This window comes from Platalea leucorodia (assembly GCF_965183815.1).
Source record: "Platalea leucorodia genome assembly, chromosome: 4".
NCBI lineage: Eukaryota > Metazoa > Chordata > Aves > Pelecaniformes > Threskiornithidae > Platalea > Platalea leucorodia.
In genome coordinates this window covers 88,268,428-88,283,363 of record NC_138826.1, presented here as the reverse complement: position 1 = coordinate 88,283,363, position 14,936 = coordinate 88,268,428, and the positions used below count along the sequence as shown (strand labels likewise).

The window sequence follows — 14,936 nt, the reverse complement described above, 5'->3', positions numbered from 1 at the left end:
GGGCACAGCCCCTGCCCCTGCCGCAGGGAGGCCGCCCTGGGCGAGCGGCCTGGTCCGCCCCGGCTCAGGGCACCTCACGTCCCCGGGGGCCGGCGCCCGAGGGCGGTTACCCCCAGCCCCGCTAGGGGGCGCCGGGGGTGGCGCACACCTGCCCCCCACCCTGCTGCGGGCGGCGCGTCCGCGGGCGCATGCGCGGCGGCTGCCCAGCGCCCCGCCCCCCCCAGGTTGGCCGAGGGGACGCGGTGCGGCGGCGGCGGCCGCTCTCGCTGGGCTCGGCAGGTGGGTGGCGGCGGGGCTGCGCGGCCCCGGGCCCGGGCCCGAGGGAGGGAGGGAAGGGGGCGGCCGGCCGGGCCGCGGCTCCCCGGATAGCGCCGCCGCACCTGCCCGGCGCCGCGCTCCCGGGAGGCTGTGCCCGGGCGGGCGGAGCCGGCGCCGCCTGGGAGGGCTGCCCCTTGCCGGGGCGCGGTGGCCGGGGCCGGGCGGGCTTCCCCGCGCCGGACCCGCCGCCCGCCCGCCCGCCCGCTGTGGCCGCCCCGGGCGGGGGAGTTCCCCCCCGGCAGAGCGCGGGGGCAGGTGGCGGCCCGGGCCGTGCCGTTGTGGGAAGGCGCCGCTGGCCCGGGCGCCGCCGGCTCCGTCGGGGTTTGCGTGGGTGCGGGGGGAGCCGCCGGCGGCGGGGCTGCGCTTGGCCCCAGATCCGGCCGCGGTCCGAGCGGCAAAAGTGGGCAGAAGTAGTTCTCGGGGGGCGCCCCGGGAGAGCCGGCGGCGGACAAAGAGCCGTCGCGCTGCCGGAGCCGGCGGCTCGGGGCAGCCGCGCTCCCTTCGGGGCAGCCGTCCCCCCCTCAGGGCTGCGGGGGCGGCGGCTGGGAGGCGGTCGGTGCCCCTTCGAGGCGTCCCGGGGCCGGTGGGGAAGGGCGTCCGGGCAGGAATGACCGAACTGAGGAAAGGGGGGGTTGCCGGTGCTGAAAGCTTCTCCTCGGCTGCCAGACCTCTGGGCCGGCGGGGCGGGAGGGGAGAGCGCCGGGGCGGGCAGGCGGGGCCGGGGGTGCCCGCAGCGGCGCGGCTGGGAGTTCCGCTGTGCGGGACGGTGGAGCTGCGCTCCCCCCGTAGTGTTTCTGCTTGCTTTGAGGTCGTCGGGCGATATCGAGGTTAATACCCGGTGGCCGATAAGCAGCCGCGTAAGCTGTAGTAGTTAAGTAGCAGGGGTTTCAGTTAACCTTAGTTTCGTAATGCGGTTACGTTGGAGAATAAGGCACAGAAAGGAAATTCTGGTTGCAAGTTGCTTGCAAGTGGTGAGCTGTGCAGAAATGCGTGCTGCCGGAGTGCCGGTGCTCCGCCGGCTCCCCGAGAGTCGCCGGGCTCTGGAAGCAGGCGATCACCGAGTGGCCCGGTCCTTCATGGCACCCGCAACGCCCGTCTTTGCTGACAAAAAGCAACAGTGTTTTCATGGGTGGGAGAGTGTTGTCTGTTTTGTTTGCAGGTAGCGTACTAAGCTTTGTATTCCTTGATCTGTTCACTGTGTTCGTTTGTAAGCATGTTCTTAGGAAGTCTCAGAAACAGTGATCTAGAGAGCTAAAATAATTAATCTTCCACAGACTTGCCGTAACTGTGAAATTATCAGCTTCTCTTTTGAAGCAGATGTAAGGTTATTCAGTCTAGAAGTGTGTATTGGCAGCTACCATCTGTTCAAATATTTGTATTCCTCAGTAAAATATAGGGCAAAACCTGAGGTCTTGTTGCTTTAATATTTTTATTGTCTTTATTATAGATCTGTTTAATGAGTTCTGGGGAGGGATAAAGTCAGGCCTTCTGTGTTTGTGCCTTGGCAGTCATTCTTCTGCTGTGCTTGGTTAATGTTACCTAGTGAGCAAAGAAGGATAAATAATTTACCATTCTCATTATGCTTTTAATAAATAACAAATGGGAGTGCAACTCACAGCTGCGACTGAAATATCCTTCATGTTACACTACAGTTAAAAGGGGATTTTTTTTCTGTAGGAAAACAGTCACAGTAAGCCTTTTGATTATAGACTGCAGCTATCTTCATAGCTTTTATTGACTTGATTTAAAATTCGTGTAAAATGCCAAATGAGCTGGTCTCTCACTGTTCCACTTACGTTTATGGATTTTCTCAGAAAAGAAATGTGTACTTTGGATTTTTATTTTTAAGACCCTTTTTAATACGGCATTTAAAATCTTGTCCACTGTAACTTGACTAAAACTTGTGTTAGACACTTTAATTACGCTTATAATATACTAACCATTTTTTTCAGAAATTAAGAAAATGTTTCTTTAAATGCATTTACAGGTACATTTAGAAAGCTTTACATACCATGAAAATTGTGATCTTTTTTACGTAAGTTTACTAATGGAATATTTTCAGTGTTAACTGAAAATGAGAGGGTCTTTAGGTCCAAGTCTTGGCAAGAATAACACTGTGGTCACAGTCACTGTGATCAGGCTTAAACCTGAGATGGGATTGTGAAGTTGTTTCCATAAGGCAGAATGTCTTAAAAAGAACAGCGCCTGCAAAGAGAGTCATATTTGCAGTTAAATTCACTTAGTTTAGAGAGTCTTTGTGAACTGAACAGCATTCTTTGAATGTTTGTTTACAATAAAAGTTTGCAGTATTCTACCTTGCAAAGCACTGATTTTTCTCTCTAGTAAGAGGTGTGTACTATCTACCAGACTCTAAACCATGTTTATTTATAGGTTTTGCAAGTACTTCATAAATATAGGTCACTGGATCTTGTGTGCTGCTTGTTTGTAAGAGAGACACTTGCTGTCTGCACCTGTGTTTTTCTAGTTGAAGATAGCCTATAATAAAGTTTTCAAAAGAGGGTTTTTTTAATCATCAGTTCAGCAAAACAAAAGTTCTTTTAATTCTATAAAATCCTGCTATCAAATAGATGTTGTTTCTTTTAAAACAGTGTGAAATAGTGTTTTGGACGCCTAATATGAGAGTAAAGAATAGAAAAAGACCCACATCATAGCATTATATGACAACACTGGTGGGAATGCAATAGAAAAATACTCTCATGTTGAACCAAGTGTGGTTTTGCTAGCTCTGAAATTCTGTAGGCTTGCCTAACTCATGGTTTACCTCCTATTTACCATCTTGCCTAATTTACCATCTGTTGGTAAATATGTAGTGTAAGGTCACTCGCAAATAAAAGTAGAATATGTAAAGACTGGAGTAGTTCAGTGCTTTCTTTTCTCTCGTATCTTACTGCCTCCAAAAAAAATTTGTTGCGTATTTGGGCTCCTGGAGTGGAAGGGTCCATCATAATTGCAAAATTGTAAAGGTGGGAATTATTTTTTGCAAACCCTAGGGGAATTCCTATGCCAGATCTTGAATTGTGTTTGTGCAATGAACTGGCATCGATAAGAGTGTTTAAACTGGCTTGAATTCTGTGGCTAAGCTTAAATATAAAACAGTTTAGGGAAAAAAAAAAATCCACCCAACTTCTGTGTCCCGTGCCAACATCTGATGAATATCTTGTACGGGATAGGTGTAATTGAATTGGTTTTGAACTTTAAATTAATGTCCATATATGCCTTACAACAATTTTACTTTTTAAACTGCCTGCTTGCATCTGATAGGTATAGGTATGGAGTAGCAGTACTTAATTGGACTGCTTCTTTAGAAGGCATTTATTGGTCCACTAATCTTAATTCCCTACAGAGTTCTTTAGAGCTTAAAACGTATTACATTCCACACTGTATGATGCCAAATATTTCAAAACTTTTTTTTAAACCCACTGAGAAGAATGCAAGCCCAGTGGTGGTCTAATATCAGTTCTTTTGAGGAACTACTACAAAAAATCCACTTTCCTATCCCCTTCCAAATTAACTGAAGCAGACCTTGGAGTCTAATAAATGAAGTCCTTGAGACTTTATTACATTTTGAAAGGCCTGCTGCATGAAGATTAAAACACTGTAGCTAATAAGCACCTTTTTTTGGTAAATGCTAAGTAGAATTTACTTTTCATCCAAATGTTTAGAAAGAGTAACTTCTTTTTCCTTGTGATTTTTTTCACTTGTGCAGGTTACTGGGCTGTTGTGGTGGTGCTCTTTACTATTAAAGCTAAAACTGAGATTTATGAAATGTTTGATGCTGGCGTTGCTTTTAAATGGGCTATAACAATCAGGAGATTGTTCAAAGTTGTCATCTTCAACCTGTCTTGTATTTAAAAGCAATCTGTAAAAGACAGACTCCAGAGTTTGTAGTAGGTGGTCTTCAACAATACATTTTTCTTTTTCAAAACAAAACAAGCCACACTAAATTACTTCGTTTCGGGGAGCTTTTTAGTATTTAGTTATTGACTGTTTTGATTCAGACACGTAGCTGAACCCCTCTTAGAATAATAACAACGAGAAAATTAGATTAAGCATTTTGATTTGACTGCTGTTGAAAATGTTCACAGTTCTTGATTCCTGTTAGAAGCTGTAGAAACATGTTAAACTGACTGTTGTTAAACTGATTTCTTTGTCGTATGTTTTTGGTTGTTATTAGATAAAATAACAGATTTGAGCATAAGCTTCCTCATGACATCAGCAGTGCAAGTGTGGCACTGGAAAGGTAATAAAAAGCTGCAACATTGTGACAGCTTCCACCAAATTTGCCTTATTTCCAGAAGAAAGTATAAGGAAATTAATTTATGTTGTTGTTTCATCCTGATTTATTACAGTACTTGAATTTTGTACATCATCCAAATTGCATGCTATCAACTAAGACAAAAATAATCATGTATTTGGTAGGCACTAATGCTATTCCAAGCTTTCACCGTATATTAGCGTGGTAGAAAAAGTATTAAGAAAATTCATGATTTTGTTTAATAAGTGTGCTGCCCTGAAAAGTCAGAATATCAGCTTTTGTTCACAGCAGCAGAATTACTACTAAAGAGTGCTGTGTCAACACTGTGTTTTTTTACACACTGTCAGCTTGGCTCCTAGTAAAGCTCTCCGCTTACCGTGCGCTTCGTGTTCCTTCACAGCAAGGCTGTTCATTGCTGCCTTAGTCGATAATATGACACCCCGCACCTCCTCACCCCCCAGCCTTAACCAAGCCTGTAATCTTTAATGACACTGAAATTTAATGTGTTTTTTTTCCCCCCTTCCTCTTGTTTACCATTACTTTGAAGAGTTCTTTCCCAAAAGAGACCTTTTATTTTTAGGACCGCCTAGCTTTTTGCATGTACGTTTGGTTTCATTAATGCATAACGTGTGTTCAGCTGACATCTTGGTAACAACATAAGGGTGTTGGTGAGGCTTGAAAGGGAGATATTTAACATGGGCTTCTTTGTCTTGTATGGGTGGTGTACCCAGCTTCTGCCTGCTCACTGCTAAGTGTGAAGTAACGCTAGGAGAGAAAAAAGTTGTGAATGGAAAGTGTTTTACACAGATGGTATGCTTACGAGTGCCCATTTGACAGGCTATGGGAAAAGTTTAGCTGAGGGACTTTATTTTCAGCTCTTCCAGGAATAACTTGTATGACTTTTTTACTTACTGTGTCAGAAAGAGCTTGTTTTTTGCTACCTGAGAAGACATGCATGGATTTATTTACTCATAAATCTCTCTTGTCTATTTAGGCTGAGATTGATATTTAGTGTATAAGCAGAATGATAGTCTTGTAAATAAAATTCCATAATCTTTTTGGGTTTTTTGACTATTAAAAAAACTGCAAAATATAGGCAGGTTAGGTGGAAAAAAGCTGTAGGAAAGGAGTTAAGTGGAACATTTCTCATAGGAGTAGGAGCATGTAGGTAGGACAGATTTTTTTTTTTTTTTAGTTTGTAAAATTTTTTTCTTTTTACAAACATACTACTTCGCTTATCGTAGATTCACGTGATGGTCCGGAGGGGGAGCTAGAAATGCATTTGAACATTTGGAAGGTAATAAGCAAGCTTCTAATAATTTTTCTCTGTGAGCCACTGTGACTTTCTGCACTTAATAATGTAGCTGAATTTTGTACATTATCATTAAGATATGGAAGGGCGCATCTTTGAGCCTGTCGCTTACTTGATGTACTTAAAGTATTTGCTCCAAACAGATAGCCCTAAGATTTGTATAGAAATAGTAAAATACATTAGAAACTGGCAGAAAAGTTTTTTCCTGAGCCTTTTTTTCTTGGAAATAGCTGAATAGTATTTTTTAAAAATCAGTTTGGGGAAAAAAAAAAACTTTCATAGAAAATTTCAGCCCAATGGGGTATGCAACTGAAAACAACCAGTGGTACTGGTGATGCGTAATACTATGGTACCACTATTGAACATAGAATCATAGAGTCGTTTAGGTTGGAAAAGACCTTTAAGATCATCAAGTCCAACCATTAACCTAGCACTGCCAAGTCCACCACTAAACCATGTCCCTAAGCACCACATTTACCCGTCTTTTAGATACCTCCAAGGTTGGGGACTGAACCACTTCCCTGGGCAGCCTGTTCCAGTGCCTGACTACCCTTTCGGTGAAGAAGTTTTTCCTAATATCCAACCTAAACCTCCCCTGGTGCAGCTTGAGGCCGTTTCCTCTTGTCCTATCACTTGTTACTTGGGAGAAGAGACCGACCCCCACCTCGCTACAACCTCCTTTCAGGTAGCTGTAGAGAGTGACAAGGTCTTCCTTCACCCTCCTTTTCTCCAGACTAAACAACCCCAATTCCCTCAGCCACTCCTCATAAGACTTGTGCTCTAGACCCTTCCAGCTTCAACATCAAGTCAGATTGTGAGTTTTCAGTGGAACTATGAATGTGTCATTCAAACTTGAAATGGAAACTAGTCAGCAGAAGGGAGGATGTGGCAGAAGAGTTGTTCCCGTTTTGCTCTCAGCTATGTTCTCAATCTTTGCTTCTGTTGGGTGGTTTTTGGTGCACTTTCCTAGGTGCTGTAGACATAGAAAAGGCAAGGCACCCAGGCAGCCTTTCTACATCCCTTTTCAGAAGCCTGCATCTTCCGTTAATTGTGAAGACTGGAATCCAAAGAATTGTGAATGTGAAGGGACATCTTGGCAGTGTTGCCAATATAGCAGTTTTGGGTGTAGCTTACTTGGTGGTTGAAAAAGAGGAGAGTGGTGGGAACAATGAAAGCAAATGTGTTTGTGTAGATGTGAGCCTGACTTTGAGGCTGGCGAGATGGCTGTTTTTCAGCTGGGCTGATGAACTTTAAAGGACCGTTTCTGCATTTTTATGTTTTTTCAAGATGGCAGTATTTTAGCTTATTAAATGTAAAACAATGACATGTAATAGTCGCACTGTAGAGCTGAAAACATTTTTGTAATCTAACCTTGAAGAAATATCCTGTAGCTCTGGCAGTCCCTCCATTTAAATTTGTTGACTCAACAGGCTTTATCATCATGTAGAGCATGTAATTAGAATGCTTGTAATACTTAAGAAGAACTATAGGGAAAACAAACAAGAACATTTTTCAAACTTACTTAAACTCAAAAATAAGCTGTTCATCTCTGTGTTGTGGTAGAAAAGCTCCAAATCACAAAACTGTGAGAGTGTTCTTCTGTGTAAATCATGTCTGTGCAACTGCTGTTGATAGTTCAAAATAAAACAAATTTCTGCATCAAACAAACAAACAAAACCCGCAAAAGCAGAAAAATCCCTTTTTATTCCTGTAAGGTCCTTTTTGTCCCTTAAGTCTGAGCAGTTTCTTAGAGGTGGTTGATTTTTTTTTTGTGGGAGCAATTAACAGAGGCAGAGGAAAAAAACCAACATATTCTTGCTGTCTGAACAAATGAATTTCTTCCACATGTACCTGATAATGTAGTAAAGCCACTTGTTTAACATGAATGTATACACACTCAGTACAATGCTTGAGATGCAAAACAGTTTTGAACAATGTTCTTTGAGTTTAAGATGACCAAAAAGTATTGATGTAACTAAAACAATACTGCATATGCTAATTTGGGGATTCTATTCTTGGTATTTTCCGTGTGTTTTATGAAGTAGCTAATGAACTGGACATACATGTAAGTAGATGTCATTATCTCTTCATAGCTGTGACCATCATCTTTCTAGATCTTCTCTCTGTCTTGTCGTTTCAGTTGTAAGATCCAAGCAGATTTTTCTGTAAAATGCAATGTATTATTTCATTTAGATACTACAGTTCTTTTTTTGCATGTTAAGTACCTTTGTGAAGCCTTAATTTTCTCTCTTCTTCATTTATATAACATGGAAAATGTTTTTTGCAGTGAATAATCACTGCTAAGTAATTCCTTCACAAATCTCTCCATACTACTTCCAATTTATAGTTTTGAATCATGCAAAGATTTTTGTGATCTCTGATAAACTGCTGGAAAATAGGCGCTTTCTGTCGGGGCTTGTAAAATTCATCTGTTGTACTTATTTTCTGTTGATCTTATGAAAAACATATGGAATTAAAATAAAAGATACTGTCAGTTAAATTGGCAATTCATAGTACACTTTTACCTGTAATACATTTTTGGTATGATACTTATTCACAATTGTCATCATCATGTGATGTATTAAATGCACGTCATCATACTTCATGAGAAGTCTTATTGGCTAGTTCTATCATTTCAGTGAAGTATGACAAGATCAGATGTGTAATTTAACCAAAACTGCTATGGACTGTAATTTATTTAAAGGTTCACTGATTTCTGTCTCTACATTATTTGCTTTGTTGAAATTAAAAGTAGAAGCTTTAGGTTTTCTTCTTTTTTTTTTTTTTTTTTCCCCCTCTTACTGGTTCCCAGGTCTCCCTGTCTTTCATGAATGCAATATATTTGTGTTTTGATACAAAACAACTCCAGGCTATATTAAAGAAGACTTTGTTTTATGATATAGACTGTGTTCTTGATTTCATCATCCCACTTAGATGCGGAGTCTGCTATTAGATCTTCTGGACTCAACAGTCCCATGTGTGGAAAAAAACATTTTTGGTGGTTGAAGTCGGTACTTCTGCAAGATTAGTCCGCAGTTTCCATTATATCATGAAGTATTCTGAACATATTTGTCTGGGTGTTTTTTTAATTCAAATAGTTCTCAGATATAATTAAATATTCCCTGTTTGCATTCTGATAATGTGATTATTTAATTCAGGGTTTCATATGATGAGGCTTTTATTATGGCCAGTGACCCCTTGGAAGGCTTTCATGAAGTGAACCTCGCTTCGCCTACTACACCAGATCTTCTAGGAGTAAATGATCCAGGGACTCAGGAACAAACTACCTCACCCAGTGTTATCTACCGACCACATCCTTCTGTTGTGTCCTCGGCACCAATCCAGCCCAATGCATTAAACGTTTCTGACCTTCCCACACAACCTGTTTATTCATCTCCCAGACAGCTGAATTGTGGAGAGGCATCAGGTGTCAGGTAAGTTCTGTGTGTCTCTTTATTTAAATCGCTGATGTTTGTTGCATATAAACTGCTTGCTTTACTAAAGATAAAATTTTAATATTACTTTCAATGTTGTAATGTTAAATTGTGTCCATAATGGTATGTTCAACACCGCTACTGCCACTTCTAAAATATTTCTTCTTAATGTATTATAAAAATAAAAAAATATATCGCTCTCTTTACAGCATCAATGTTACCGACGCCATACTTTGTTCTACCTCTGGACCCCAGGGTGGGTCATTCAATCACAATAATTCCAGAAAGGAGAGCAATAACGCAGAGAGAGAGTTTTTGCAGGGTGCTACAGTAGCAGATGTTGCTGAAGGAAATGAAGATATTTTTGGGTTGAGTACAGACAGTTTATCTCACTTACGGAGCCCATCTGTACTGGAAGTAAGAGAAAAGGGCTATGAAAGATTGAAAGAAGAACTTGCAAAAGCTCAGAGGGTAAGGCTCGTTGTCTTGTCTCTTCCCGCTTTTTCTTTCTTCAAAGTGGTTCTAAGATTGCAGAATGATAGATGGGCCAGAAGGTGCAGTCTGAGTTTACTTATTTCTTATAGAATTATTAGGATGTAATTATTTTATGTACAATTATTTTGAATGTGTGCAGTGCTAATGTCTTAGAATTATTCCTTGGTAGTGTTTTTTTCTAGTGCTGCTGCTACTTAACCATGGAAAGCTTTTGCTGCAATATCTGGTTAAACACGCTTTTCCTTTGAAATGTAGACCATTCCTTCATTCTGACATTTGAGAATAAGAGTAATTTTCTGTCATTCCATTGTTACCGTATAAGTATTTATAGATGCTGATTATGTACCTCTCGAGTCTTCTTTCTCCTAAAGTATAAAAGTGTAGCATGTGTCATGGAATATAGAAGTGCTTTAGAACAGGGGTACTTGTGATGTTTCATAGGGGAATGCCTGCATAGGAAAGAACCAATAAAGATGTCACTGGTGTTCTTTAAAGTACTGTTACACCACACTTCAAATTTAATATGGATACCTTTGAAGACACCGTGGCTCAATTCATTAATATTTGTAAAGCGCTTTGTCTTGTTTGGATGGATGGTGCTATATAAATGCAAAGCCATTATTTATCATTTTAACACCCCCCTGTGCTTAAACTTTTCGAGTAGATTTTGTGCTATTTGTATCTGTGCCCTTTCCTCTCCTCTACATGATTCCATTCTTGTTCAGATTTAAGCGCATCTTATCTTGTGTTTGAACTTGTTCTCCTTTGTTTGTTACCTCATCTTGTTGAATGTAGTCATAATTTCTGTCATAGTTGCATTTGTCCTTGTTAATGTGAAGCTTAAATATGGATTCTGACATCACTTCTTCAGCTGATTGTTTTATTGCTGAGTATCTGTTTCCTTTGCTAATGTGTTCATTTGCTTAGCATTTGACCACTGAAAGGAAACATTAACCTGAGCTAAGTTTGAGGACCTTGCATGTGAATGTATAATCCTAGCAGTTAAACTTGGAACCTTGGAAAGTAAGAACAAATTAAAGTTTAAACTTTAGAAAAGCTCTTCCAGCTCCTGACAGTATACCAAAGTACAGGTAACGTTCTTGAAAGCCACAACTCAGATCTGCTACTGTTACTTTGGAATTATCTGAAAATTTTATTCCAGTGTATACCACTTTGTCTCTTAAAGATTGAAATGTTTCCTGTTTCACTCCAAAATTTGTTAAGGTCGTTTTTAAGGAAATGGCATTAAGGCTGCTACGACATACTAACTGTACGTTATGTATTTTCAAACCCTTTGGGTCTTCTTAACAAGACTGTTGATGTCAAAGTCTTCCGAATTCTCAACCCATCAGGTTGATTCTTACCAGTGTTATACTGGATGAATAACTTATTTTGTCTGCTCATCTTCCTAAACTTGCACTGTTTCAGAATTGCTCAGTAACATGGGAGTCATAGCAGGAGTCTTCACAGACTGTACAACAAACGACCGTATTCCTTCTGTAATACCTACTTTCTTCCACTTCTGGTATAAGGACTAGTTTTTTCTATCCCTAATTTATCTCTGCTTTCTTCCAAAAGTCATGGCTGTTTACATAGGTCTGTGCCCACTCTGCGATATTCAGTATGTCATGCAGTTTTTAAACTTTTATTTCCAAATATATTCACTTTTGTCGATGAGTACTCGGTTTAAAAATCTGTAGGGATATAATTAATAGGCAGTGCCTCTGTATAGGTGGTTGTTTTTTGGTTTTAAATTATGGTTTAAAATTATTTAAATTTTGGTTTAAGTTATGGTTTTAAATTCTCTGTAAGTCTCTGTGCTGTTTATTAGGAACAGTGAGAAAAATGAGAATTACAATTTGCATTTGAATTTTATGAGCTCATTGAGCCTGGAAGCCTTACAGACTGCAGGCTGTCCAGGAGTGAACAAAGTAAACGCAAATTTGCTGTCTTGCATTTTTCATTTGTTCCAAATTTCTTACCCAAACTGTATGCTATTGTAATATGCATTAAAGATTGATTTGAATTTGTTGCAGTTGTGCTCAGAAAGGGAACTAGAAGGGAAACAGGAATTTTGAAACTTAGGGATCCACTATCTAATTTTTTGTCACGTCTCTGCTTGGAGTGCAACTTTTTTCTTAATATGCTCTCAGTTTTTTATATTAGAGAATATATGTATGGTGTGTGATAGTTAGACATTTAAGTATGGTTCTTGAAGAAATTATTCAGGAATAAAGATTCGTTCTTTTTCTTTCTTTTTTTTTTCTCCTTTGTGTATGCCTTGTATTTCCTAATATTTGCTAAGACTACAGATTTAACTTCTCAAAATGAACAGCATTGCTGGCAAAATTGTTAAAAAAAAAAAAAGTCTTTCAAAATTTGTTTCTTAATGAGAGGAAATGTACTTTCTACTTCAGTCTAGATCGGTTGCAGCACCAAATCATGTCATAAGACTGGGAGAAAGGCTGGGTCAGAGGTAACAGCAGGGCAGCATTCTGTACTAACGGAGCATATAAGATTGGACGTACTTTTGCCTTATAATGCCCCCTTAATTAAAATGACACAGATTTTTCATGCTTTGTTGAGACCATTCAGGTAATTCTCGCTTATTTTTTCATTGAAGACTTAATTTTTGCCTATATTCTGTAAAGTGCAGCTGACGAGCCCTTGCTTTAGATGATCTGAACCTTTCTCCTTGTTTTGCTACCCTTTTAAAGCAGCATGAGGAAAATTGAGAAGGTGTTAAAAGGCTTAGTGATTCAACGCCCCGGACTTTATCTCCTCATGTCTCTCTGCGTTTTCATTTTTTCTGCTGCGTTTGGATTGAGCTGTGTCACTGTGGTTACTGAAGGTAGATCAACCACGTGTAGATAACATCTGAGGGAAGAGTGAAGGTATTTTGATACATGGTGTTTCTTGATGTGCAGGTTTAGTGACGTCCTTGCAAAGGAATACCTTTTGTTTGCTTTTCATGTGAAGTAACCAGCATGTTGCATGTATTTTGGATAGCTCGCTTGTAGTTTCTGAGCTGTGGCAGTTCATAGTCATGTTTTCCTTGAATTTTTGTGTGATTTGGCCCTGAAGTTGTTTCCTCATCGATCAGACTGTCAGTATAATGATGTCGTCTGTGACTACAGAGGGAAACTTAGGTTTCCGTGTTGATACTTTTTCTCTTGGAGTGTTGAAATTATTAGCTGTCACTGATGGTTAGCCCCCTTCTCTGATGAGGAAAGAGCAGTCTACCAGAGATGTTGGTTGCAAATACCGTATTCGGTTTGAGAATGAATTCTATGCTTCCTACGGTCTTTAGAGTAAGACCTGTCGGTAACAAGTAAAACCATGTTTGGCTTTTTGTAGTAGAAATCTGAATTACTGATGTTTCCCTAGTAGAGTGAAATTGAGAGTTTTTTCCCCGCTGATGCAGTGATTCTTGTGAAAGAGGTGACAGTATAGAATGTGGTATTGTACATTTCAGCGTCGCTTAAGAACCTGATCCTCAGATCTAGGTTTTTCTTTCGAAGGCTTGAATTTCTGTATGCATTCTTCATCTCGGAACCAAACTGAGTGTTACAATTTGATCTCTTGTCTTCAGATCTGATGTGTTGATACAGGATTTGAAGTAGATTTTTTTTTTTCCATTTTTCTGCCTGTATTGTCAAAGAGTCCAATATAACAGGGGCTATTGCCATTATTACAGTGTTTCTGCGCAGGCTAACACTGGTGGTTAAATCTCTTTATTTTTCCACAGTAAAACATGAGATTTCAAAACTCTGCATGGATTAATGAATTAATAGATTCACAATAACTATCCAGGAATTCCAGTAGTACTATACAGTACCTTCAGCATTTTTAAATTTCTGTTGTCGTTTGCATATAAGTTAATGAACAATAAAAATGAGGATGCTCCAGAATAATATACCATCCCAGAACTCCACTGAAGAATATGCTTTCAAGCTTTTCTAAAACAAAATTGCAGTTGAATTGTAAGGCCACTGGCTTGTGATTTTTAAAGATGCGTTGGTTCTCTGAAGGTGTTTTAGCAGTTCCTTGCTGTCGTGAGTGATGAAAGTTTTCAGTTTCCACACCTCTGACTGATGCTGTTGTAGTGTATCGTAGGCATAGAAACTTTCTCAGACGAGTAGAAGACTACATGCAAGCAAAACAGAAGCATCTTCACTCACGCCTTAAGATGATAATTCAATAGTGTTTGAAATGCTCTTATCTCCGAAAAGATATTCTGGACCTTCTCTCACATTAAACACCCTTGTAAATGTGGTTGCAATGGACTAATTTTTATGTAGCTTGTTTAACTTGGGTGCTGAGTGAAGACTAGTCAAATAGAAATGTATTCTAATGTAAATACAAACGTTTTTGACAACTTCAGGATTCAGCTGTATCCCATGGTTCTGATTTTAAGTGATATCTGTAGGAAATATTCGTTCTTTCCTTGATCTTCCGCATCTAATTCTGACTTGATTAAATTGTTGAACTAGATGCAGGATAATTTTCTTTCTAGAATTTAAAATATGAATGGTTCTGAAGCAGTATTTGCATTCCTTATCTGTCTGCTTCTTTCTAAAGATCCACCTTGTAGTCTCTTTGTGAAGATCAAAGTGAAATAAGCAATAATATGACTCTTTGATATAGGATTTTTTTTCTAACTTTAATGTTTTTTTCCATGCAAGTTAAATTTTTTTATTACCTACTTCGGTAACTGTGTGTGGTGTGCTTTATAATAGCTTATCTTCTTCATGTAGTTACTTTTTCAGAACAGTAATGTGGGAAGGACTGCAGCCTGGATGGTTAGTCTAGCACACGCAGTTGTCTTTTCTACCTCTATATTGTGTATGGCTGGGAACTCTCCAGTAATGCCTTTGAGACAGAGGCAGTAGTAATGTTTCTAATACTGCTAAGCTTTTTGCTTTGGGCACTCTTTATTTCTGCCCTGCTTAAAAAACCCAAGCTATTAAACTTGCTTGGCAAAATAATGTGTTATATTATGCTCCTCCTGAATCATGTAATGGAAACTGGCCCAGTGTTTGACAAATCTAGCTAAGCAGCCATGCGTAGTAGACGGCCTGGTGTTGTCTCCTTTTTGTTT

General features: G+C 40.2%; 1 protein-coding gene across 1 annotated transcript in view; it reads left to right on the top strand.

The window, feature by feature from the left end:
- The first annotated feature begins 225 nt into the window (after positions 1–225).
- The window catches only part of RAB3IP (RAB3A interacting protein), a 34,204-nt gene continuing 19,493 nt past the window's right edge, over positions 226–14,936 (top strand). The window contains exons 1-3 of the mRNA XM_082309739.1: positions 226–279; positions 9,065–9,340; positions 9,550–9,811. Of these exons, the coding sequence (XP_082165865.1) occupies positions 9,090–9,340; positions 9,550–9,811 (513 nt within the window). The 5' untranslated portion in view covers positions 226–279; positions 9,065–9,089. The remainder of the gene's footprint in view (positions 280–9,064; positions 9,341–9,549; positions 9,812–14,936) is intronic.